A 27,682-nucleotide genomic window follows, 5' to 3' on the forward strand; every position below is an offset into this window, starting at 1 on the left:
TTAAACACACAGGGCAGCCTCTTCAAAGGAAAACATGTCTGACCTTTTTCCACCCAGAAGGCTTGGAGCAGATGTGGTTAATAGCCCAGTGACCCTTGTGCTCTCTGGGAGGCCAAACCACGCCAGTTCCTTCCCCAGACCAGACCCTTATCTTGAGCCTTGCTCTCAGTTAATCCACAGAACCTATCTTTATGGAAGATGCCACTTGTACTTCACACAGTTCCAATGTTGTCATGTCTTAAGCTTTGGCACACGGCATTGAGTTGATGATCATCGGGGAACTTTTTTTCCAAATTGTGCTATGTTTAAATAGACCTAAGATAAACTACCCGAGGCCAGATTTTCAAAGTTTGAAGCAAGCCGGGCGGTGGTGGCGCACGCCTTTAATCCCAGCACTCGGGAGGCAGAGGCAGGCGGATCTCTGTGAGTTTGAGGCCAGCCTGGTCTACAAAGGGAGTTCCAGGACAGGCTCCAAAGCTACAGAAAAACCCTGTCTCGAAAAACCAAAAAAAAAAAAAAAAAAATTGAAGCAACACCAGCTATTGTCTTGTTGAACCAAACTGCCTTCTTGCCTCTGGTGGATCAATACTATGGTTTTACGGAGACATCCCCCGATACACACACACACACACACACACACACACACACACTTGCACACACACACATCAACAAGGCTTAGAGAAAACAGGTGGAGAGGAAGCAAAGGGTAAGAGCCAGAAAATGGGAAAGAGTACTGTGACATCTGTCTTTGTGGAGCTGGAGAGGTGGCTCGGTGGTTGGGAGCACAGGCTGGCTCTTGCAGAGTGGTTGATCTCCTAGCCACCATGTCAGACAGCCCACAACTGCCTAAAACCCCAGTTCCAGGGACCCCCAAAACCTTTTACTGGCCTCCCTCCTCAGACACCAGCATTCGTGTCCACATCCCCACACACAGCCACACATTTACACACGACTTAATTTCTAAAAATTTTTTCTTAAAAGAAGTGCTGTCTGTCAGGTATGACCAGGCCGTTGTGTGGCATGGCCATGGTACTCATGAACTCACCGTGGCTGTGGTTGCCTGCAGAAGATCTGTATAAGATTAAGCCAGCCAACATTAATAGTCAGCAAGCCAGTGGGCAACATTAACAAAATAAAATAAAACAAAACAAAATAAAATAAAGGCCATGAAGGTGGAGGGAGAAATACTGAGTATCTGGAAGTGTGGGATGGGGCAGTTGAGTGTGGGTGTGTATGATCAAGATACATCTCCTACCTGCATGTAATTGTCAAAGAATAAATAAGAGGTCATCTTTGAAACAAAACAGAACATAAACAAAAGCTTAAGGCCCCCCGTGGCTACAGGATAAAGGTCAGGGCAGGGCTACAGTATCTCCCATATGTCCCCAAAGGGGATGCTGAGAAAGATGGTAAGGGCCTGGCCTCATCAAGACAAACAGACCAACAGACTGGATAAGAAACTGAGCCCCCACCTCCCTTGCTGTCCCTTGCTGGTCCCCGCTATGAATGTTTCACAGAAGTGTGTCACGGTTAGTTAAAGCCATTGACCTGGAGAGGCAGTACGGCATAGTGGTCGGTACACTGCCTCAGGGGCGGTGGTTCTCAATCATGTTGTGGTGACCAGTCATAAACTCATTTGTGTTGCTACCTCAAAATTGTAGTTCTGCTACTATTATGAATCATAATGTAAATATCTGATATTATAACCCATGAAAGAGTCATCCAACCCCCCCAAAGGGGTCAAGACCCACAGGTTGAGAACCATTGCTCTAGCTACAGAGACACATCCCTGGAGTTTGAAGGCCAGCACTGAAGCTCAACAGTAGTGACTCGGGGCAAGACACATCCTGGTTCTCCATATGGAAAGTGGAAATGACAGTAGGACTTGCAAAGAACTTGGGGAGCCAGAGAGATGGCTCAGTGGGTAAGAGTGCTTCTGGCGCAAGCATGAGGAGCAAACTTCAGATACCTACTGCCCACATAAAAGTTGCACACAGCCATGTATATAACTATGACCCCAGCACTGTGGGGAGTGGAGACAGAAGGACCCCTGGAGCTGTTGTCCAGTCAGCCTAGGTCCCGGTTCAGTGAGAGACACCATCTCAAGGTTAATAAAATGGAGATAGAGAGAGCACAATACAGACACACACACACACACACACACACACACACACACACACACGAACTTTGAGTAGTAACTGACACGCAGTCATTTCCCGTCATGCCCTGCTCCTTGACCATGGAAATCCTCAAAGAAGTCCACAGGTAGACCTGGGTACAAGGATTGATGAGGGCATTTCAGCCTCATCACCCTTGCCCAGGTCAAAGACTCTTTAGTTAGATGCATTGGCGATGGGCTGGCGAGACAACTCAGCGGGTAAAAGGGGCTTGCTGCTAAGCTTGATGACCTGAGTTAGATCCCTGAAACCCACACAGGAGAAGGAAAAACCTGACTCCTCCAAGCTGTCTCCTGACCTCCATAAAGGACCCTGTGGTAGATGCCCATTCCCCAAATAAATAGATATATTTTTGTTTTGAGTTGAAGGAGATAATAGAATCACACATTAGTGGTGGTTAGGAATATTGTTTTGCATCTGAGACAGGAACTCCCTGTTTAGCTCTGACCAGCATGGAACTCGGTATGTAGACCAAGCTGGTCTTGAACTCACAGAGATCCACTTGCCTCTGCCTCTCCAGTGCTGGGGCTAAAGGTGTGTGCCACCACACTGAACCTGACATAAAAAGTCAAGGTCCAGCATGGTCAACAAGACAAAATGGCAGCCTACAGAATGGGAAAAGATCTTCACCAACCCCATATCAGACAGAGGTCTGATCTCCAAAATATACAAAGAATTCAAGAAATTGGTCAATAAAGGAACAAATAATCCAATAAAAAAAAATGGAGTACAGACCTAAACAGAGAACTCTCAACAGAGGAATCTAAAATGGCTGAAAGACACTTAAGGAAACACTCAACATCCTTAGCCATCAGAGAAATGCAAATCAAAATAACTCTGAGATTCCATCTTATACCTGTAAGAATGGCCAAGATTAAAAACACTGATGACAACTTATGCTGGAGAGGTTGTGGGGTAAAGGGAACACTCCTGCATTGCTGGTGGGAATGCAAGCTGGTACAGACCCTTTGGATGTCAGTGTAGCAATTTCTCAGAAAATTAGGAAACAACCTTCCTTAAGACCCAGTAATACTACTTTTGGGTATATATCAATCGTGCCACAAGGACATGTGCTCAACTATGTTCATAGCAGCTTTGTTTGCCATAGTCAGAACCTGGAAACAACCTGAATCCCCCTCGATCAAAGAATGAATAAGGAAAATGGGGTACATTTACACAATGGAGTACTACACAGCAGAGAACAATAACATCTTGAAATTTGCAGGCAAATGGATGGAGCTAGAAAACATCATATTGAGTGAGGTAACCCAGACCCAGAAAGACAATTATCATATGTACTCACTCGTAAGTGTTTTTTAAACATAAAGCAAAGAAAACCAGCCTACAAATCATAATCCCAGAGAACCTAGACAACAATGAGGACCCTAAGAGATACATACATGGATATAATCTACATGGGAAGTAGAAAAAGATAAGATCTCTGAGCAAATTGGGAGCATGGGGACTATGAGGGCAGGTTGAAGGGGAGGACAGAGGAGGGAGGGGAGCAGAGAAAAATGTAGAGCTCAATAAATATCAATAAAAAGAAAATTAAAAAAAGAAGTCAAGGTCCTTGATGGCTAACCTTACCTGTGGCCATCGGGTAGATGATAATAGGAGCATGGCTCAGAGAAGTTTCTAGGGAGGCAGGAGACCTGGTTGGTAGTGGGGGAAATCTTTGGCCACCTGCCAGTGTGCCCTCTGGCTAGAGCCTCTGCTTCTGTGGGATTTGGCTGGAGAACAGAAGACAGGAAAATATGCCACCCAACCCTGAAGGACTGGTCCAACGCCGGCGAAAGGGTGAAGGGGTTGAAAGGAAGCAACCTTCTATGAAAATCGGAGGAGAGCACAAGAGGGAGGCCAGCCATCCCACTAAGCACGGTGGAGTATCAGAAACCCCGGGGGAGTACAAGATGGCATTTAGTGGAACACCTGCTGTGGAAAAGACTCCAGGCCCTTGAGTATATTTTCCCTGTGGGTGTGTGTGTTTGCGCATGTACGTAGAGGCCAGAGGAAAACAAAGGTTGTCATTTCACAGATGGCACCTTTTTTTTTTTTTTTTTTTGAAATGGTATCTCATTGACTTGGACCTTATCAAGTAGGCAAGGCTGGCTGACCAATGAGCCCCAAGGATTCACCTGTCTCCACCTGGTGCTGAGGTCACGAGCACGTACCACTATGCTCAGCGTTCCCTCAACCACCACAGCCGCATAGTTTCTAGGGACTGCACTGGGGTTTTCCTGCCACTTTACCAACTGAGCTATCTCTTCGGCCCCTTTATCCATATCCGCAGATGAGGCCAAAAGACCCTGAGAGGTACGTTTGCTAGCTAGATACAGAACTGGGGGCTGAACTCAGTCTTGCCTTGCTTTGCATGTGGGGACTGAGCTGAGGTTGTGCACTGTGTGGCCTTCTTGGTCCTCACCACCAGTGAGGAAAGGTCACACAAATGAATCTTTCATGTTTGGGACTAGGCTAACACTGCAGGCTCTAGATTCGCATCCGCATTCTGGGACTATTTACTCTTAGTTTAGACATAATTCTGACATTCTCTGCTATTAGGTTTCCCATCCTGTCAAGAATTAGAGGGACCATAAGGATACTAATCATCTTCTGACAGCAGCAAGAAGTGACAGATGACAGGAGGAAAATAAATTTTAAAATAATTTTAGCAGTCTTGGGTAGTTTCAGGGAAAAGCAAGAAACCCCACAAGTTTCCTTGATCCCTAAGATACCACTGAGCAGTCGGAGAAGTTCCTGCATTCCTCATAAGTGTGGGTTACAATCTCTATTTGCTGAGCAAGCCAGGCACCAAGAAAATAAGTCTCCACCCTGTGTAGGGCAGCTGGACCTCTCCCAAGTCCTTAAGATCCTTTTTCCTCTTTCTGAGACACTGCCCTAGGGATGGGGTGCTACGCTTGTCCTCGGCACCCTGGAGGTTATGAACATAGTTAGTAAAGATGGGGAGTCTGTAAAGAGGGAAGCCAGTATGTAAGAGATACAAAGTCAGATGAACCTATGCAGAGTAGCCCCTGCTTTATCATTTCCGTCGTAATGCGCAAGGCTGGGCCCCTGCTTTGTGCAACCTAGTCAGGGTCCGGTATTCTATTATAGCAACAGAAACAAGACTTAAATACCCCCAGCTATCACTCATCGAGTACAGGTCATTAGAACTCTAGTGGTGGCCTTCATTGTGTAGGACAGTGTAGACAACAGATAGGCATTAAAAACCACACAGGCAGGCTGGACCAGGAGAAGACTTCTTCCTCCCCAAGTCCCTACATCGAAAAGGAATGCCACCAACTCTCTCCAAGAGCACAGGCCTGTCTAATGAGGTGGGAGGAGTATTAGGTAACTTCATAACCAACCTGGTTCCCGGGCCTACGGCTAGGTTGGCACCCGGTAGGGTCCCAGTCCTATTCAGCATTACAGAAATGATAAGACAAAGATTATTTCAGAAAAGAGGTTTCCTTGGCCCACAGTTCTGGAGGCTGAAAGTCCAAGACCAGGTGGCTTCGTATCTATGGCCCCTGATGAGAATTCCCATGGTGGGACCACACACAACACGACAGAAGAGGGGAAGGAGATGAGACACAGAGAAACTGAGGTGAGATGGGAAGTCAGAAAAAGAGCAGGGGCCAGAGCCGTTCTTTGATAACAATCCACTTTGGTGAGATCTCACTTTATAAAGACAGTAATCCCTTCCAAAAGGGGTTCCTCCAAGGACCTAGCCACCTCTCAATAGGCCACACACTTGCTGATACAGTTCCATTGCTGTGCTTCAACTACACGGGGCATCAAACCCCCAGTCTGTCCAGGAATCTTCAGGAGCCACAGCATATCAGAGCAGAGCAATGGGCGACTTTTCTTCAGGTTGAGAACAACAGGGCGAGAACAGTAAGAAACCCCATGATCTGGGGCTAAGTAGCCATTGTTCGTCATTTGCATTGTCATTTACATAATCAATGACTAGGAATCAGGACCCTAGTGGATGGGTCCAGCCCTGGACCTGGGGATTTGGTCTTGAAACTGTCCCTCAAGCACTCACTCTCCACCTTTGGATCTGCCTAGGTTCCCAGAGGGGTGTGGCCTTGGCCTGGGAGAAGCAAACCCACAGAACCCCATCAGAATAAAAGCCAGCAGCTCAAAGAAATGAAAGAAGGAGACCTGAGGGAGGACATCGCTGTGTGACAGCTGCTTACAGGATGACAAGAACAACTTTAGCAGAAGTCAAATCATGCTCTTTAGACCCGGGCAAAGAAGACAAGGTCATATGTAAACTATTTAGAAGTACCATAGGGGTCGGGCGGTGGTGGTGGTTGTGGCACACACCTCTAATTCCAGCACTCGGGAGGCAGAGGCAGGCAGATCTCTGTGAGTTCGAGGTCAGCCTGGTTCACAAGAGCTAGTTCCAGGACAGGCTCCAAAGCTACAGAGAAACCCTGTCTCAAAAAGAAGAAGAGGAAGAGGAAGAGGAAGAGGAAGAGGAAGAAGAAGAAGAAGAAGAAGAAGAAGAAGAAGAAGAAGAAGAAGAAGAAGAAGAAGAAGAAGCAGAAGCAGCATAGGAATGATGAAAATAAGACATTTGGACCATAATTGAATGGGATGATGCTACTCAAAAGATGAGCTTCGGATAGCTCCTTTCATCCTATGTGTGGTGTATGGTCTTACTGTCATTCAAGGTAATAATTAAAATTCAAGTGTATTTCTTGACTCCAAGCCTAGGTCACTCCAAGGCTGATGACACCAAGCTCCCAGCTCTCCTTTGATCAGAGCTTGAGGCGGATAGAGTGAGCGTTCCCATTGCTGTGGTGACTACCCATAAGATTATTTTTGTTGCTACTTCATAACTTCGTAATTTTGTTACTATTATGAATCATAATGTAAATATCTGATATGCGACCCCTACGAAAGGGCCATTTAACCCCCCCCCAAAGGGGTCAAGACCCACGGGTTGAGAAGGGGTCAAAACCCACAGGTTGAGAACCACTGCTCTAGAGACACATCACTGGAGTTTGGAAGCCAACCCTGAAGCTTAACAGTCGTGACTCGGGGTAAGACACACCCTGTGGTTCTCCGTATGGAAAGTGGGAATAACAGTAAGACTTACCTGGAGACTACATCATGACTACAGACCCCACGGGGGATGGGGGCAAGCCCGAGTTTGCATGCGCTGTGGGTAGGGTACAGGTAGACATTGGCCCCTCTGTCTTTCTATATAACACTATACATACTTTATGAGCAGCCCGGTGGAGTTGAAAAGAGGGCCGTGGCCTTTCAGGTTTGGGTTTCGTGTTGGTGCCTGATGCTCCTAATACTCTACATGAGAAAACTCAGCCATGGTGCTAGAAACATTGACAACAGGATTTATTTACCTGGTATGTAAAACGTGGGGATGAGGCTGTGTTTAGATGCATAAACGTGAGGCAGGGGCAGAACTAAGTATTCTAATCCAGATCTGGGCTTTACCACTCCCTGGCTGTGTGGCCTCCGGCAAGTTGTTTAACTTCTCTAGACCTCAGTTTCTACATCTGTGAAACGGGGTTAATAATGACTCTGAAAAGTAGATGGGTTAATATTTCTAATGTGCTCGGAGCCCTGTCTGGCACATGCCTGCGCCTGCTAAATACAACAAAATAACCAGGCATGGGCGGGAGATAAAAAGGCGAGGAGGCATTCCCAAGCAACATCTCTGAGACTTAAATGCGTGACTTCCCTTTCATCCCCCAACTCCTCACCCCAGAGGCAGCAGTTCCTGAACGGGTCTGCTGGGGAGGAAGCACAATGAAGGGTTAAACCATGGAGTGTACAGAAAAACAAGTTCCATCTGGTCCCCGGGACAAAGCGACAGCCTGCGAAGCCCCCAGCCCGGGCTCCCGCTCAAAGGACACATGGCTCTTTAAAATTCCAACTTGTGGCTGCCTCGATCCGTTCTCCACACCCAAGAGTTCCCGATGGGATCTGCAAATGGCAGCGGCAAGCCATGCCGTGGCCCGAGAGCAGGCTGAGGAGCGTGCCTTCGCCACTACCGCTCAACCAGGATCACCTGGTACCCAGCCTCCACCTTTGGCTTTGCTTCGAGGTGTGCACTATCTCCGGTGGCACAAGAGGAAAGCAAGACCAAGCTTGAGCAAGCAAGACTTTTGCTTTCAGACCGAACTCTGCAAATGATTGCTTTGCGGATCCATACCCTTGGATGTTCATTGAGCTGGCGTGCACCTACCCCATGTGGTGACTAGAACCCCATCTTTGGTCTCCAGGCTAGGAGAGGTACAAGAACCATCAAATGTTCCTCCGAGGCTTAGAAGAAGCCAGATCAGAGGGGCAGGCTCAGCGGCTCTCATCTCAGCATCTACTGTGGGAGCAAGGGCCCTCCCCATTTGGGGAGAAGAAAGGAAAGCAGAATGAAACCAGGGCCCCCAGTTTCCAGCTCCCCCACCCCCAGGCACGTGTCAGCCTGAAGAAAGCTGCATCCTGCGCCTGCTCTAAGCCTGCAGAGCAGCAAAGTAATTCACAAAAAGTTGGGCAATTCAAAGTTCCGGTTTCCACAGCAACCAGCTCTCAGACCATTTGGGTAGCCGAAGCCTTTTCTCTTCACAGTCACTTTTTTTCCCCTCCCCAAATAGCATTTTTCTTTATTATTAAAATAATACTTGCTCATTGGAGAACATATGGAAATCACAGAGAAGTGTACAGAGGAAAATAAAATTCACCCTGAATTCCACCATCCAAAATGATCCAGTGTCAACATTTTCATGCATTTCTCCATTTGTCTAGTTTTTTTTTTTTTTAATTTGCACTCAAAAAAAAATTGGGGCTAGAGTGAAATTACTGTTTTATCCTTTGGTTTTCTTTTACTTAACGTATATTGTGAAGCTTTTCAATAGCGAAGATATTCTTTAAGAATGTCATTTTTTTAATGGCTTGCTGGTGTTTTTTCATAAGGATAGAGTACATTCACTGCAGCCTGTCTATTACTGCACGTTTAGATGGCTTTCATTTTTTTCCCTGCTATTTTAAATAACACTACAATGAACATCCTTTACATAAATGTCCATTTGTGGCTGATTAAGTCATCTGATTAGGATACATTCCTTAGGACTGAAATTACTGTCCATATAGACGAACATGCTAATAATTTGCGTATGCTTCACAGGATCGCCTTCCCGGGAGGTCGCAGCAACTTCTCCCTGTATCTGCGGAGCACTCTCCCCTTTAAGATAAGGATACAAACTGCCATCTGGTTGCTTTCGCATAAAGTCTATACCATTTTTAAATTATATTTTAATGTGGGGCTGAGGAGGCAGCTCAGTTGGTGGGGTGCTTGCCCGGCGTGCTCCGAGTTCTGGATCTGGTCCCGAGTACTGCATACAAACCAGATGTGCCAAAGGTATGTCTGCAATCCCAGCACTTGGGAGGCAGAGGCAGGAGGATTGGAAGTTCAAGACCATCTTCAACTAAAGACTGAGTCTGAGACCAGCACGGGCTACAAGATTCCCTGTCTCAAAAAAAAAAAAAATACATTTTTAACCGTATATATTCAACCTCCAATATTTTTAATGAACCTTCTTTTTTTTCTAGAATCATCTGGCAACATTCTTTGCATCCTTTGTATCTTTTTTCCTATGGATTATTCATCTTTCGGATACTGATTCTCAAGAACCCTTATGTGTAAAGACAATAAATGTTTGTGTTGGACTCTTATCTCTGTGAGGCACTTTGGGGAATGTAGAAGTTTTTAAATCTTGTAACTCACATCTGTCCTGGCCTTGATTGGCTATCTTCTGATCCTCTTTTTAGGCACATTGATATTACCCAAATGCTGCCCTTCTGGTTATTCTGTGTTGGGTTTGGTTTGCATGAACTGCTGCAAGCCACCATGGGTTTGGGCAGGTGGGCAGCGGAGCACACACTTCCCTGAGAGCTCTGAGGCAGGAGCCTGGTGGGCTGGCTCAGAGAACAATGCCCGGCAGAAGCAGGACCTGATCCACCTGCATCTGCCTGTCTGACCTTGGCCTTATTGACACCTCCCTTTGGGGGCTCTGGGACACTGTTGATGACTGGAGCAGAAAAGAGACATTCCATGATTACACACCAAGCAAGGTACACTTCACACAGCCTTGGCTCCCTATCTGGGAGGATGAGGAGCCCCAGACGCATGAAGAGTTAGAAATATGGAGATCCGCTGGGCGATGGTGGCTCATGGCTTTAATTCTAGCACTTGGAAGGCAGAAGCAGGCGGATCTCTGTGAGTTCAAAGTCAGCCTGGTCTACAGAGTGAGTTCCAGAACAGCCAGAACTGTTACACAGAGAAACCCGGTCTCAAACAACAACCAACAAACAAAAAAGAAGATAGACTTGGTGAAGAATTCTGTGACATAGTTCATCATGAAGAAATACTGGGTGCAGAGAGGACCTAGGGTTTCTGGTCCCCCAATGTTTTTCTTCTCTCCAGTCCAACAGTACTCGAGGAACCCTAGAGTCCCAGGAAAAAGAAGAAGAAAAGGATGGAGGGAGGGAGGGAGGGAGGGAGGGAGGGAGGGAGGGAGAAAAATCTTGATTTTCACTCTCCTGCTACCTAGGCTCGACCTTGCTTTGACTGTCAGGTTGTAAGTTTGCAGCAGTCGCCTGGACAGCTGAGACTATCTATCAATCACTTTGTTATCTCGATCTCATCTCCACCATCATCATCTACACAGCGTTAGGGTCAGACACCAACAGACTTTGCATACAGGAACGGTGAGACCCAGAAGTTTCAGAAGACTGTTCCCCCCCCTGCTGCCATCATGCCCCACAATGAATACACTGAATCGTACTGTAGGTGTTATGGGTAGCGTTTGCGTTACCAGGAGAAAAAGAGAAAGTCAGAAGACTGGTCTGAAGGTTAAGCTCTACCATCAAGATAGCGCCATGATGAAAAACTGTAGATGAATAATGATTGAGACGCATGAAAAGAGAAACACCAGAGAAAACAACGGGAGAAGACCCTGCCGGGAGTATTATCTGCTCCTCTGCTGGACAGAGAGGGACAGGCCAGAGCAAGAGCACCTTCCAAGAGGAGCAATAGAAAGAGGAGCAATAGGAAGTCCCACTACACAAAGTCCATGCCCAAGGAGGAGCAATATTGACAGAGGTTTCTGTCCCACCAGGTCCCACAGCCATTTAGTCCCACGTAAACACACAGAGGTCTGCATTAATCATAAACTGATCAGCCTAGTAGATCAGGCTTTTCTTATTAATTAATTCTTACATCTTAAACTAGCCCATTAATCTTGTCTATGTTAGCCATGTGACTTAGAACCTTTTTTTTTTTTTTTTTTTTGGCGAGGCAGTCAAATCTTGCTTTCTCTGCGGCTGGGTCACGATTGCAGACTTAAACTTCCCACTTTCCAGAATTCTCGTTGCTCAGCTTCTACTTTCTGCCTGGTCACCCCACCTATACTTCCTTCCTGGCTACTGGCCAATCAGCATTTTATTAAAATAATACAAGTGTCAGGATGAAAGACCACTGTTCCACAGCAGAACAGAAATGTCGGGAGCTATTCGGAAAGGAAAAGAAAGAAAGAAGGCATGGAAGAGGATGGTTACTAAAGTCTGCCTTACCGGCAATGGTTGTATGAGGAAACCACCTAAATAGAAAAGTTCATTAGGCCGGTGGGCCTATGTTTCAAAATAGTCCGTGTCACACACCCTGAGGTGAAAGCCACCTTTTGCCTGCCAACACTTGGTGTGAAAAAGCATCCATCATCCCCATTCTATACAACACTGAGTGTAACCGCCACAGGCACAGTTGTTGATGTGAACGTAAATGAGCTGGGCCTAGTCACACAGGAAGGCAAGGCGGGATGAGGAAAGTGTGCCCAAGTTGCTAACCATCCTGAAGATGATGGGTGCATAAATATGGCCTTGCTGGTTTGACAGGGAGTTTATACAAATCATTCCGATTCGTTATGGAAGACTACAAGTCGTCAGGAAAAACACCATGGCTGTGATCTTTCTGAATACTACCAAGGAACCTTACTAATGTGCAGTAAAGAAAAACAAAAGAACAAACAAACAACAACAACAACACCGCTCAGTTTTACCTAAAAGGAAGGAGGGAAGGAAGGAAGGAAGGAAGGAAGGAAGGAAGGAAGGAAGGAAGGAAGGAAGAACTCTTCTCTGAATCATATGCGATCAACAAACCTGTGCTAGAGTCTGCTATGTGCAGACTGTCCTCCAGCTTACGGGCAGCAGGGAGCTAAGCAGATAAATCGTCCTGCCCTCCCAGAGCTTAGGTTCTAGCTGTGGCATAGTGGTAGCAACAGAAAAACAAACTAGCAAAACCCGGAGCTCATGACGAAGGTAGACATAGGTTGAAAGGTTGCAAAGAGGGTGAGAAGTGGAGGGGAGGAAGGGGACTCTGCAGGACCTCCTTGAAGAGGTGACCTTCAAGCAAAGATCTAAAAAGGAGTGAAAGAGTCGTGCAAATACGGTGTGTGTGTGTGTGTATGTGTGTGTGTGTGTGTGTGTGTGTGTGTGTATACAAAGGACCTTTGGAATGCTGGGAAGCCAGCTAGGTTAGGTGGACACACAGCAGAAATGTTGAGGAGAGAGGATGTGAAGCCCAGGTCAGATCCCAGGGCCTCTGGCAGGCACTGGCAGTGCTGGGGCTTTTACTCAGGAAAGGGAAGCAAGACAAATTCTGAGCAAAGGTTTGAACTGATCGCAACCAGTGGGTTTAAGGGCTCCCTCTGATGGCTGCACTGAGACCATGCCAGGCCTTGGGGGACGAACAGAGGTGGTGGTGGTGACAAGGACACTGGTGAGGGACTGTGGCAACATGCAGGTCAAAAGAGGGCTGGCAACCGTTCAAGCCTGGACCATGAGGAGAGAAGTAGCTAGCTTCTAGGCGGTTCCCCTGGTGCCCTAGTGGCACAGGGAGAGAGACGGAGAAGCTACACCTTCCTCCCATCCTGGAGTTAAAACTGAGGATGGAGCAGGTTTGGTGAGGGCGCAGAAGGGGATTGGATACTTGGGGTTGTACGTACCACATATGAGAGTCGCACAGGACGATTGATGTCACTGGTGTGTGGATAAGGCCACCCAAGGGAAAGACAGACAACGAGAGAGAGGACAGGGAAATGAATAAGAGAGGAAGAGGCCAGCCCAGAGAGTATGGGTCCCGGAATCCATCTGTGTCCCGCAAGAGGGAGACACCCACTGGGGAAACGTCCCAGATGGGACCAAGAAGGATTCCACAGAGGACTGCCCTTGGGCTCCTAACCTTGAAAGGGATAGTCTCGGGACTCTAAGGTGAGAACAAGGAATCTTAAGGGACTGGGGACTTTGCACGAGGTGGCAGAGCTCCAGGCGGCAGCAGCACCAAGGTTTAGACCTTCTTAGGGTCCCTGGCTCGGAGCTTCCTCCGCAAACTGAGGCAGGCAGCTTTCATGGTTCACAGCTTCCCCTCAGGAAGTCTGTAGGCTGGGGAAGCCCAGGCTGAGCAGGGAGCCACACGCACTTCTCCAAAATCTTTGTGATCTGGGGTAGGTAGCGGGAGGTAACCTCTTGTTCTTCCTATCAGCCGTTTCACCCAGTTAATCAGGAGTTGGGGGCTAATTAGGGGCATTTTAAATGGAAAGAATTCCACTTCTAGTTATTTGTATTGTCATAACAGAAATGCATTTTCACACTGGACTGGGGAAGAGAGAGACCCAGCAGGGCCTGCGACCTAACACTTCCTACCAGACCCAAACGGAGAACTCTGCTTTCACTTATGGGTTCCTCACCCGCCACCAACTAGCAGGGGCCTTCCTGCCTTGGTGTCCCCAGTCAAGCAGTGAGCTTTGGGTTATCTGGGGCGGGATGACGGTCGCCTATCTCCCCCTGGTGGCGATTCTTCTCATTGCAGTCCCAGACTGAGCAGAAGGCCATCTCCGCCTACCCACAAGCAGGCTAGGGAACTGTACCCCTAGAGCACCTTTGCGTTCCCTTCCCTCACCACACCCTCCTGCAGTAAGTCTGGGGGGCCACACTTCCCTGAACCCCATGGTCTACTTCCTCTTCATTCCCCTGTGGTGGAAAGAACACAGGTCTTTATGTCTAAATGTCACTCTGTCCCTGCAGACCCAAAAAGCGGCAAAGAAATGCAGAGTTCACGATGTACACACACCTCTGTCCCGCACCAAGCCTCCTCCACCTGTCCCTTGGTTAAGACACTTGACATTTATGGAACATTTGCGGTCATTTACAATCACATATCTGTAAAGGAAAGTGGGATCTGGAGTAACCTTGCAATCTACCTGTTCTGCTTTCCTGTCCTGGCTTCTCCCTTGAATCTGGGGAGAGAGACATTTGGGCATCTAGGCCTGTGTTCTTTCCATCACTCTGGGAAGGGACTGGGCCATGTAGGCTGCAGGGGGTGGGGGTGAGGGGGAGCAGTGTGGGGTGCTTCCTGACTCACAGCCGGATCTTGCAGTTGGACTGTGTAGAGCACCCTCCATGTGGCAGGGCTCACTGTCCCCACAGGAAGCAGTAAGAAGTGATGGGAGCTCCATTCCAGACTCTCCTACCAAGGAATCTTTCCAGACCTTGGTCTCCTAGAATCTACTGTACACGGTGGTATCGGGATTTAAGTGTGGTTATATTCATGAAGTGCTCAGCACAGCAGCTGGCAGCAGTAAATATCTCCATATAAACATCCGGGCATGGTGGGAATGGAAGGAGGAAGGAATAGCGAATGACTTAGAAGTCAGTACACCGGAGCATTGGTCTCCCTGTTGTAGGAAAATAACGTCCCAGGGTAGTGACAAGACTCAGATAAGGCCTGGAGGCAGCAAGCAGTGAGTACTGGGCTCTAGGTTAATGTGCATCCTTTTGACAGGGTCTTATGTTGTCCAGGCTGACCTAGAACTCCCACATAACCAAGGATGTCCTTGAACTCATCCTTCTGCCTCCATTTCCTGAGTGCTGGGATTATAGACACACACACCACCCTTGGTTTTCTTCACTCCTGGGGATCAGACCTAGGAGTGTTACTAGGCGAGAACTCTACCAACTGAGTTTTACCCCCAAACCATACTTGTCTTTTCTTGGGGCATCTGGGGAGAATCCCTGTGCCTCTCTGGATCTCAGATTCCCTCTGACAGAGCCCCACACCCGTCCATCCTATCTACGGGGACTGATCTGAGATAGGAAATGTGAAATTATAGTATGGCATAGAGCATGCAGAAAAGACTGTCATAACAGGGAAAGTGCTTTGAAAATCATAACGTGTACCCTGTTATTACCAAGGGACAAAACTCCCAGTGGCCTGCACTCTGCTCTGTATCTCAGCATGAATCTCACTCCATGAGAACTACCTGTGATCTTGTTTCTTTCCCAGGCATATAGACATTTGCCCTAGAGAAGTTCATATTCTCATTGGAGAGACAAAAAGAAAAAGGAATGTTGAAACTGACCCCAGGGCAGAAGGGGGTGGTCCTCTGGTCACACCAAAGTGTTGGTAGAAACGTCCCATTTAGAGAAAGAGCAATCTTCAAAGGAAAAGCTGAGCCCAGGGCAGCTGGTCATTGGCTTGAGCAAAGATAGATGTCATTTTCTGGAACCCTTGGAGGGGAAGAAGACACTGTCACAGGAGTTAGGACGCCTGGTGGCAGCAGAGGCTCTGCCAGTCTGAAAAGGTTACATGCCAAATGATTCCAACTATGTAACACTCTGGAAAAGGCAAATTGGAAACAGTGAAGGGATCAGCGGTTGCCAGGCATATTAGCCGGGAGGAGGGATAAACAGGAAGAATACAAAGTGTCCTTAGAGTGGTGAGCTTACTCTGGGTTACTCTGTAACAGCGGCCACATGTCATGAGGAGTCCACAAAGCCATGGACTGTACAACACCAGCTTGGGGTGACAGAGATGGATATTGGCAGCTATGTGCATAGGAGCTAGGGAGGGGAGAGGAGGACTTTTGATTTTTCTGCTTCATTTTACTGCAAACCTAAAACCGATCTAAAATATAAAGTCTATTAAATCATTTCCCTGCAACTGTGTTTCCTCATTTGCAAAGAGAGGCCCTGAAACCTGTTCAGCCTGTTTATGATGCCCACAAGGCTGTGATTAGGGTCAGGCAGACTTCGTGATATACAATGATCTCCCCAACGGGATGGGGCACGCTGGTCCCTGCAGATTGAGCGAAACCTTTAAAGTCAGGGTAACAAACAAGCTTCCACACTGCACTGCCTCCTGTCACTGTCCCTCCTCGGCTCTTTGCCTCCCTTCGCCACCAACTGTGCCAGTGTGAACAATAAATAATGCCCTCATCTCTTAAAAAATCTGCAAAAGCCTTTCTCAGACCTCTCTGAACCTTCTTTCTCGAGTGAGGGCAAGCAGCAAGTCTCTGTAGCCTTTGAGATGTTTGTGCTCAACCCTTGAGATAGACTGCAACAATGACTGGGCAGATGTTCGAAACTCTAAAAAGCCTTTACAGAAGCTCAACAGACCACTGTGGGCAGCGAAGAGCCGCAGACACAGACACGCGTTCCTGCCTCAACCAGATGCAAACCTACTGAACTCTCCTCTCGCGTCCCACGTGCCCTTCCATGCAAGTGGCCCACACGATTGTTCAAAGAGACATCATTTGATCTGAAAAACATCTGCTAGTGCTTCCTCACCCCTTGCCTGGGAGCCTGGGCTGAGATCAGACATCAGATACTGCGCTCCTGGAGCAAGCACCAGCTGGTGCTTGGGGTGGTCATTTGGGGGACCCCTGGGGATCCTGAGTAGACCGAGGTCTGGCTGGAAGTCCTGCAAGCCCTAAAAGACTGAGTTCAACAAGAAAGATATTGGCGGGGGAGGGGGGGAATGAAGAGAACTATGTCAAAGGTCAAGACCAAGGAGCTTACGGCTCATTAAGCATGCGGTTTATTCTGTTTTAGTTTTGGAGGCACGTTTATTATTTGAGGCTGGCCTTAAGCTCAGTGTGTAGCTGAGGATGACTTTGAGTTTCACTGGGATGACAGGTAGTGCTACTACACGCGGTTTATAGGAAGCTGTATTCCCAGCTCCGCTATAGTTGGTTTCATTTGCCGTTCAGTGTTTAAGGAGCGTGGAAACGGCAGCCGCGAAGAGCCTTCTTATTCTGAGATGTCTGGGCAGGACAGTAGTGTGTTGTCTGCATCCCTTGCTCCTGAAATAGTGTCTGGCAGGAGCTGCAGAAAGCGAACCTCCATCAAGATTAGTTCCAATAAACAGAGGGCTGGACAAACGAAGATGTGGATGGATGCACGGATAGAATGAAGGAATGATGGCTGCACATATAGATGCATGCATCAGCGAGGGAATGGCACCCCGAGTCTAGCAGAAGCACTAGTGGATGTTCTCAGGGTAGGTTTTAGAGACAAGATTCTGTGTGTGAAAGAACGGGCCTGTCTGCTGTCTGGGGCTTCTTATTTCACCTGTCGTCTTGGGGAATTTCTTGGCCCCCCCTCCTCACCACTTGGCTCTGCTGTGTGTAGAAGTGGCCCCCAGACAATGGATGGCCATGTGGCCTAGGCTGAAATGGGACACAGACAGGCTGGACCACTCAAGCTAAGAAGACAGTGACAGGGACTGGAGAGATGGCTCAGCGGTTAAGAGTATTGCCTGCTCTTCCAAAGGTCCTGAGTTCAATTCCCAGCAACCACATGGTGGCTCACAACCATCTGTAATGAGGTCTTGGTGTCCTCTTCTGACCTGCAGGCAAACACGCAGACAGAATATTGTGTACATAATAAATAAATTTTTAAAAAAGAAGTCAATGGCACCTGAATGAGCAGAGTCTCCTGGATGTGTTCTAGTCTGTGACTGATGCTCTCATCTGCCTACCCAGATTCAGTTCTGACTGTCGGCACCCCTACTTCTGCAGCCTTGCCCTCATGGGTTCCTAGCTCTTGCCTCCAGCCACACAGGCATTCCACAGCCTCAGAAAGCAGTCTTTCTTCCATCCTTTGCCTTTCAAAAGACTAACTGCAAACCATTCTAGTCCCTCTGGACAATAACACCCGATACAACTTGGTACCATTCACTAAGCTCTGTTAGGTGCTAAGCAATGAGTAAATATCTCGCCAATTCTTCCCTAAACCATTGTTTGGTGTGTCGATGGCCTTCCTACACCCTGTCACACTTTACCTTCTGCCCTTAGACTGCTGTTCTAGGGTGGTAGGATTCCCTCTCTTTTCTAGGGAAGGCAGACCCCTCGCCACTGCTATGGCCTCTCTCACCTTCTCCTTCGTTATCCTTTCCTGCCATACCCAACAGCGTGAGTAACCATCCCTCGTGCTCTGCACCCAAAGCCTCCCACTCATTTCCAGGATACTTCCCACATCATTTCTATGCCCCTGAGTTGAGGCTCTGCTGGTGAGACTCTGGTGCACAGGGCCCTCACCCCAGAGCTGGCAGCGCCCCCTCTTCCACTTCCTGGTCTTTGGGAGATCCTTACTCTAGTGATCCAGTGAGTTCCAAGGTCTGTGAGGCTAGCTGGGAGTCTTCTTTGTGGGCTGCCCTCTATTGTCCTTCTCTTTTGATGCAGATCAGATGTAAAGGTTTCCGACAGAACCACTCCCCCACCCCAGTCTGGCATTACTCCACCTATCTGCTCTGTCTTGCCAGATTTAAACACCCCTGGGTATCTTTGTCTCTTGGCCAACTGACATGAGTCACCAGCCTACTCCACAATGTCCACTTCCTTTCTCTCCCTAGTCCCCTCATGAGAGCCACCAAGGACTCCCTTGCAGTTGGCTCCAATGCATATTTTCCACTGCATGTCTAGCTTGACACCTCTGGCCAGCGCCTATTAACTTGCCACATCCTTTACCTGAGAGGCTGCCACCACAGCAGTGGTTCTCAACCTGTGGGTCGTGACCCCATGGGGACTCACACAGCAGCTACCCCACATAGCAGGTATTTGCATTATGACTTCTAATAGCAGCAAAATTACAGTTATGGAGTAACGAAGATACAGTTTTATGGCTGGGGGATCAGCACAACGTGAGGACCTGTATTAAAGAGTCGCAGCATTAGAAAGGTTGAGGACCCTTTTGCTCTACAACCTTCACCCGACTCAGGCACTGGAGACCCCGTTCCAGGTAGCCAGCCCAGTCTTTCCATCTGAAGTCAATCAGACAAGGCTGTGCTTCTGTCTGCAGCTCTGTTGCACACACACGGACCTCAGACGCTGAACAACGAAGGGGCTACTGCCAGGTGCTGTCCCTGGTAGAGCTAAGGCTTCCTTTGTGTCCTCTGCTTGGTGGGGGTGCCATTCTTAGGATCGGGGTACGCTGCTGTGTGCTGTTCTAGGACAGTGCCCAAGGAGACCACATCTAGGCATGAGTATAAATAATGCTGCCTCCGTTCTCAGAAGGTCCTGTTCGGAATGATAAATTGGCTACTCAGCCTCACTCAAACCCACCTGCTATCCCCACAGACACAGCACCCCGAGGATACCACCACCCTGGCATCTCTTTCTGCATTGCCATGGGGTTCTTTCAGTTTCCCCTCCCCCATCCTATCTGTGGCCGCCATGACCTTGCCCTTCCAATGTGGCTCACAATCCCCTGCCTAAACATGAGATAGTGGCTTCAAGTAGCTTCTCGATGAAATCCCGGCTCCCCATCAGGGCCTTGCTGCATCCCACACCACACTTTCCCACCTGGCCATTTCAGCTGCTGTCTGTCCCTCACTAGTCATGGCCCACACGTACCCCAGATCCCTCTGCTTTGGGGCTACCTGCCTGCCTCCTCCACTTACTCTGGAAGTGATGACATCTTCTATCTTTAAGTCAATAGCACTTTCACGGCGCAGAGAACACAGCGTGCGACTCTCTTTAGGTCACTAACACGGCTTAGCCTGTGGGGTCACAGACCCTCGGGCAAATGCTTACAGGTACAGTGTATACATGTACTTCCCCTTTGCCCGGAAGGCCTGATTCCAGACCCCGTAAATCTGTCCCTTCCACCAGGAACCATTCTGCTCACTCTGCCCAGAATTATTCAGGGTTTCTGAAGCCCTGTGTCATCCCACAGTGAAATCTTCTACGACTGTAGCAGGCTCCTCCTCCATGTGGAAAGAGAAGGCTGGGGTAGGCCTGTGAGAGCTGAGCCCTGCTGAAGGCAGTCTGTGGCTGCCTGCCCCTTGTGCCTGTCCCCAGATTGCTAGCCCTTGAGAAATTTGTCTTCACAATGTTGGCAAGGAGGTGGTCCTTAGGGGGCAGCAACACAGACGTGCTGCTGCAGACGCAGGCGGCAGGGGGATGTGCCCGCTCGGCTCTGGAGAACATTCAGGGTCACTGGCTTTCAGGATCTTGATTGGAAACCTAGGGGACAGCAGGACAGAGTGCTGTGGCTTTTATTCTATCCCTCTAATGCAAGCACATGCTCCCCACTTAAGGGCAATTTGTTCCCTTCAAGAGGATTCCAGCTGGTTAGATTTAAAGTGAAGAATAAGCCTTAGTCAAGACGCTTCTCGGCGCTATTCAGTTTTCGTTGGCTGGAGAACGGGATGCATTTTAAAATGCTGGCCACTTAATGTTTGTCAGAAGGAACACCAGGAGAGGGAACACGGGGTGGGAACACCAGGGGAGAAAAGCATCCACTAACCAGCTTGCTCTTGGCCCTCAGTTCTCAGCCACAGATCATAGGGAGGCATCCTGCTTCCTGAATTCCTTTGCCCTTTGAGGACCCCTGACCTTCTCCAGTTCCCTTCCTGCTTTCCCTTCCAATTCTAAGCTAACTCCACCTGGGAAGATAACGCTTTCCTGAGCCTCTGGTCTCAACAGTGCCTAGAACTCCAGACAGCTTAACAGACAAGCAGTGGGGCTTACCATTCATAGCTTATACACCAAGGGATGGTTTTGTGCCTGCCATCCATCCATTCATCAATCTGTTAACCCACTCAGTCGCCTATCCATTCATGCGCATATCCATCCATCCACATGTCCATCCACCCATCTACTCACTATCTGTCCATCTGTACATCCATCCATACACTTGTATGTTCACCCATCTATTTATCCATCCACTCATTGATCCATCCATCCATCCATCCATCCATCATCCACCCATCCATCCATTATCCATCCATCCATCCATCCATCCATCCATCATCCATCCATCATCCACCATCATCCATCCATCCATCCATCCATCCATCCATCCATCCATCCATTATCCATCCATTCATCCATTATCCATCCATTATCCATCCACCCATCATCCACCATCATCCATTATCCATCCATTCATCCATCATCCATCCATCCATCCATCCATCCATCCATCCATCCATCCATCCATCCATCATTCACTCCCTCTTACCCAGTCACTCAGCACAGGATCCACCATGCCAGCAGGTGCTGTAGGTGAGTCCGTGTTTACTGTGATTGCCGTGGTATGAGGATAAGTTTGGTCAACAGAGGGAGTGCAGATGTTCTGGTTAGAAGGCAGAGGATATTTAATGAACTTTATGCAAGAGATCAGCAAAGATGGAATTGAGGTTCAGAGCCAGCAGCCACGAAAGTCTTCCTGGAGGGGGAAAGCAAGGGGCAACAATGGGAGAAGCCTATACAAAGGTGTGGCGGGGCAGGGACCTCCATGGGGGTGCAGAGACCTGCCCCATGCCTGAGGTACTCTTGCCCAGGCCTCAGAGCTTGCTTGGCATTGTGGGGGTGGGATCTCCCTGGGCAAGTCCCCTGATAGTTGTTACTTTGATGGCTTAAATTCAGCCACTTTGGAAAAGAGGTGCTGTTTTCACGGAGCCACATGCCACTCTTGCCCTTTTCCATCAACCCTGTGGACTCTGAGGAAATGCCTTCCTCCTCTAGCTGAAGACTCAAGTCCTTCCCACCCCTGCTTAGCTTTTGAGGTACGCTGTTCCAATATAGCATCGACTTCCTCTCTGCCCCACTCGTTACTCTCTCTATAGCTGTCTCCTTCCTTGATCTCTATAAGGAAGCTCCAGCCACCACCCTCTTTAAGGATGATCCCTCATGTCCTCCTCAGATCCCTGGGCAGTGACTGAATGCTGGAGCCCAAGGGTTCTCGAGTTGGATATTGAACAGACCTATGTGCTGAGCCTGGCATTGGCACTGCCCAGCTTAGCGCAGGCTAGACCCTTACATCCACCAGAACAGCCCTTGCTACTCCCCATTCCCACAAACCCTCAGTGTGGATAACTGAAGCCACTGTTTGGTTTGGGGACTAACATGTAATCCAGTCAGGATCCTGGGACTTACCACTAACCCCTTTACAAAAGCAAATACTTAGTCCCTAGGCTTGTTGAGAGAAATAAGCAGGCCAATGGCATAGATGCATGAAGTGATACTTGGTGCACTTACAGTTCCCCCGGCTTTACCTTCTCACGGCTCTGTTAGGTCTGTCCTAGTACACAACCGTTTCCCCTTTCTGCCCACTGCTTCCCCCAGTCCTTCCTTCTTGTGTCTTGATACTCCTCGGTTGCATTAAGTCTCTTTTCTCTCAATTCCACCCTCACCTCCAGAATGAGACTGTAGATTTCAGGGCGTGGCCAAGACCATGGCCTCTCTGCTGTGTGTCTGTGTCCCAGGACAATCAAGTAAACCCAAGGAGATCAGATTCTCCTGACTGGCCTCCGATTCCTCCCAGGAGGGAGATCAGGAGCTTGGCAGTCGACACTTCCATCTAGTGGATCCTTGCAGCAATAGCAACCCAGAGTGAGAGACTCCCTTGGGATTAATGAAGTAATGAATTAATAGGGAGTCCAAAGGTCTCATCCTACAGGGGTTTATAATAGCGTTCACACAACCTTTAAGCCAATCATTCTCAACCTGTGTGCTGCAACCCCTTCGCGAGTCAAATGACCCTTTCCCAGGGGTTGTCAAAGACCATCTGCCTATCAGATATTTACATTACAATTCATAACAGTAGCAACATTGCAGATATGTATGAAATAGCAGCAAAAATAATTTTATGGTTGGGGGGATCACCACAGCATGAGGAACAAAGGGTTGCAGCGTTAAGAAGGTTGAGAACCACTGCTCTAAGCAATAGCTCTAAGCAAACCTGGCCCTGGGGGCTCTGCATAAGGCTCCAAGTCACCAAAACCAGTGAGTCAAAGACATGTCAGGACCCCCCATCCCTTCCTCAGTCAACCCATTCACTCACATCCATGGCTGCGGGAAACTTGACTATCGGCTGCGGCCATGTTGTGATCTTCTGTCTGTATAGCTCGCACTTAGGAATAATTTTGCAGCTGACGTTCCCCAACTCCACGTAGAAAACTTCAAGGTTCCTACGGAGAGAAGAAAGCAAGCCACTTCATGCCAGGGTGTCAACCACTTCTGGGGCTCACAAGGCTAGAGTCTATACCCCTGGACAGGGAGAGCTTGGTGGGACTATGGGACTAAATCCTAACCCCACCACTAGGTAGCTGTGTGACCCATGAGTTGCCTGATGTCATTGGCCTAGGTCTCCTAGCCTGTAACAGAGCTGGTGCCTGCTTCATAGGTTTGCTGTGGGGATACAGCATCGGTCAGGGGGTAGATCACTGGCACACTGTGGGTGCCCCAGGAGGAATGTAGTCATCCTGAGTATGCCCAGAGATTGGCTCCAGGACACCTCGTCCATGGACACCCTCAGATACGTGAGTCCCTCAAAAAAAAAAAAAAAAAAGAGTATGTCTGCACTGACACACACGTCTTTCTGTGTAGTCAGATCATGTCTATATTCATGATACACACAGCAAAATTCTTATGCAATTAGGGAATGAAGACAAAAGTCTATACATACTCAATACTTAAGTAAATGTCTGTGTGTATGTGTGCATGTGTGTATTTGTGTATATATTATACATATGCATGTTGTTATGAGCATACTGTATATGTGTACATGTGTATTTGTGTATATATGTATATCTGTATATGTGTACACATGTATATATTTTTATGTGTATACATGTGTATGTGCATATATGTGCATGTGTATGCATAGGCTTATGTGGGGGGGGGGGTACCCAGGGACTTGTACATACCAGGAACGCACTCTACCGCTGAGCTATATTCCCATAATCCCTGCCTTTTTTTCTTTTTCTTTTTGAGACAGGCTGCACTGGGACTCTTGTCTTCATGCCTCAACCTTCTGAGTGCTTGGCTTACAAATGTGTGACTGTATCTGGGTCAGAGGTAATCCCCCCACCCCAAACATTTCCAATTCATGATTGGTTGAATCTACAGATGTAGACCCTGCCAATGCAAAAAAAAAAAAAAAAAAAAAAAAAAAACCACATACATTCTTATCGCCTTCCCTAGTAGCCCAGTGCAGCTGAGCTATTCCCCAAATAGACAACGGCTACCTACAACAGTCCACCATGCTCTGCTGGGGCGGTACGGGGGAGAACGTAATTTAAGGAGAGTTCCTGCAGAGCAGAACTGAGAAGAGGCTGAGGACGGCCTCCTAGTGGGCCCCACGTGGCCCTCCCAACCCCTTGTCCCCCATCCGTCCAGCAGCTCTGGAGGCTCAGCTTTGGACAAAGGCAGCTGAGCCCATGGGTTGCTCTGATACAGAGGGTGCTTTGGTGGGTGGGCACCCCCACCGTCTAGACTTAGTTGCTGAGGTCCCAGAAGGTGGAAGAATCAATGCTTCAGGAGTTTTACTTGTTTCTATTAACTTCCTGCATGGGTACAGCACTCTTTCAGGATGGTATGGTTTGGGCAGGTTTTGAAGGCATCTTAGTGGATGGGTTTTCATTCATTCATTCGTTCATTTTTTTTTTTTTTTGAGACAGGGTTTCTCTGTGTTGCCTTGACTGCCCTAGAACTCACTCTATAGACCAGGCTGACCTTAGACTCACAAAGGTCCACCTATCTCTGCCTCCTGAGTGCTGGGAGTAAAGGCGTTTCTTTTTGCATTTATATTCGTAGCAGCATTCTGAAGACTATATGACTCACTTCTACTCTGCCTCCGGGACTTTTCATTGCAGCTAACAAGATGTGAGGGAGGCAGAGGAGATGCTCTCTTGCACAAGAGAAACAGTCTGCATGTGGCAGGGACTTGGGTTTTAAAAACTAAGGGTCAAAAGGAGGAAAAAACAGAAGACCTCCTCACCCCGTAGCAGGTCTCCCCCAGTTTGTCCTAGTATAACTGAAAGGGTTAAACAATTGATTCCAGCACCTTTGTTTGGTGGGTGGGTTCAGTGCCATAGAAACTGCTTGACTGGACCTGCCAGGGGATAGGGTGGCAGTTCCGTGTTCTTGTTGCCCGCCTACCTCACCTAAAGGGCACTGCCAGTCCAGCGTGTGAAGACCTCATGTTGTTTCACATGGGAGGATATGCCAAGAAGCATTGGCAGGGGACATGGTGTTTATAAACTTGCATACACTTAAGAATGTTTTTCTTTAAGAAGAAAGAACTTGTAGAAGTCGTATGCAGTTTCTTAAGCAAAATGAGGGGAAATGGGCTAAAGTTGAAGAAGAATCCTAGGCGTGCAGATAAGGGGGACTCTGAAAGGCTGAGATCTCCTGCGTGGCTTTGGGAGAAGCTCCCCATTGTGGGGAAGGTTCACAGGACCCCATGCACATTTGCTGTGACCATGGAGGATACCAGACAAAGTCAGATGGATTCCAGTTCTGAGACTGAGCCTAGGTTCTACCAGATGTAGGTAAGGCCTTGCCCTGAAAATCTATCTTAATGATAAGTTAACACCATTTGAAACAGGACTAACATTTCTCCCTCATGGATCCATGCTTTTAAGTACTAAGTTCAACATTCCAGAATTCCCTGCCAGACTCCACAGAGGGTCAGACTCTGCAGTCAAGACTTGGAACTAAGTTAAGCAGGCCTCCTTGGCAGAGATCCCGCACTGAAGTTATCGCTCTGTCCTCGGGGCTGACCTGACGTAGCTTCATTTCCAAGGCCACGTCTTAAAAGGTCTGGAGGTTTAAATGAGAAATGTCCCCTCGAGGCTCCTGTGTTTGAATACTTGGTCCCTAGCTGGTGGTACTGTTTAGGAAAAGTCCCGCTTTTCTTTCTGTTGCTGTGGTCACCTACCAAACCAATTTGGGAGAGGAGAGGGTTTATTTCATCTTACATTTTACAGCCCATCACTGGGGAAGCCGAGGCAGGAACCGAGGGGCTGAGACCACAAAGGAACACTGCTTGCTCAGATTGCTTCCTTATACAGCCCAGGACCACATCAGTAGTGCCTAGGAGTGGCACTATTCACAGTGGGCTGGGTTCTCCCACATCAATCATTAATCAAATAAACAACCCTACGCCAGTCTGATGGAGGTAATTCCACAATTAGGGTTTCTTTTTCTAAGGTGATTTTAGTTTGTGTCAAGTCTCCTCAGCCAGCAACTTGCAGGGAGAATGGCAGAAAAGTGGCAAGGGAAACCTCAGGGTGGCTCAGGGGTCTGGAGAGCTAAAGACTCACTTTTCCAATCTATGGGCTCTGGGGAGATTGTGGAACTCTGGGGTCTGTAGCTGGTGCCAACCCAGAGTGAGGAGGCCGTGTGGCCTTGGAAGGAATGAAGAGAGATCAGCTCCAGCTGGGGCCACACTCTCTGGAAGGCTCCCTGGCAAAACACACAGGGCCCGACTGGTGAAAAAGTAATCTCTGAAGACGGGCAGGGCTTCTTCCATTAAGATGCCACTTTGTTGGAAACCTTGGGGAGGGGGCTTTCTGGGTGGGTTTTGATGACTAGCTTCCCCCGAGCACCACCCTCTGGCCCCATCCCCGCCCCAGGTAAGGTGATCTCCAGGCTTTATGCTTGTTCTTGCAAATGCTGGCTAAGACACCTGTGCCACTGAGTTCCAGATGCACACTCCGTCAGGCCACCCTTCCCCACCGCGCCCGCTCTGTTTACCCGCATAGTCCAACGTCCGCTTTCGGCAACAGTGTAGGAACACATCCTTTTCCTTCTTCCTCTCCTCCAGGATTTGCACCTCCTCCAGAGGACTCGGGTGTTGTCATTGAGAGGCCCAACCACACAGCGGCCGCAAGGATGCTCAAGAAAAGGGCCACTGCGCACATCTTCATTGGCACGGTCCCTGGCAACTGAAGGAAAGAAAACCAAAGCTGGCGTGATGCCGTGATGCAGTGCCTCCACGCGGGGGTTCCGTTCCCCTCTTAGGCCCCACTCCAGAGTCCTCCTGGTGGGCTCCAGCCACTGATCCACTACCCAGCTGCTTGTACTCTGGGAGGATTGGAGCCTGCTCCAAGCTGGACTCTGTTTGCTGTTCTGGCTGAGGCCCCTCCCTGGCAGGACATAGCTTTGTTGACACTCCTGTTCTGGCTGCCAGCTCTGAAGAAGACTGTCCAGACTGGGGAGGGCTGGGGGGTTAGCTGAGTTATATCCCACAACTGCTCTACTTTACCTTGGCTTCTCTGCTACCTATCTCCGTGGCCTAGGGGCCACCAGAAGGTGGAGACGGTTGGACAGAGCGACCCTATGTAAGAGGGGCTGCTGCTATGTGGGATGGGGCCACCACCCAGAGACCAGCTCTAAAATGTCACCTGGGGA

The 27,682-nt window shown here is 48.5% G+C and overlaps 1 protein-coding gene across 1 annotated transcript in view; it reads right to left on the bottom strand.

Moving 5' to 3' along the window:
* The window catches only part of Pebp4 (phosphatidylethanolamine binding protein 4), a 217,396-nt gene extending 190,052 nt beyond the window's left edge, over nucleotides 1-27,344 (bottom strand). Inside the window, exons 1-2 of the mRNA XM_057786601.1 lie at nucleotides 27,026-27,344; nucleotides 23,328-23,454 (exon numbers count right to left, since the gene is read on the bottom strand). Coding sequence (XP_057642584.1) covers nucleotides 23,328-23,454; nucleotides 27,026-27,198 — 300 coding nt within the window. The 5' untranslated portion in view covers nucleotides 27,199-27,344. The remainder of the gene's footprint in view (nucleotides 1-23,327; nucleotides 23,455-27,025) is intronic.
* Nucleotides 27,345-27,682: the final 338 nt, after the last annotated feature.

Source organism: Chionomys nivalis, chromosome 12 (assembly GCF_950005125.1).
Source record: "Chionomys nivalis chromosome 12, mChiNiv1.1, whole genome shotgun sequence".
In the NCBI taxonomy this organism is placed as follows: Eukaryota; Metazoa; Chordata; class Mammalia; order Rodentia; family Cricetidae; genus Chionomys; species Chionomys nivalis.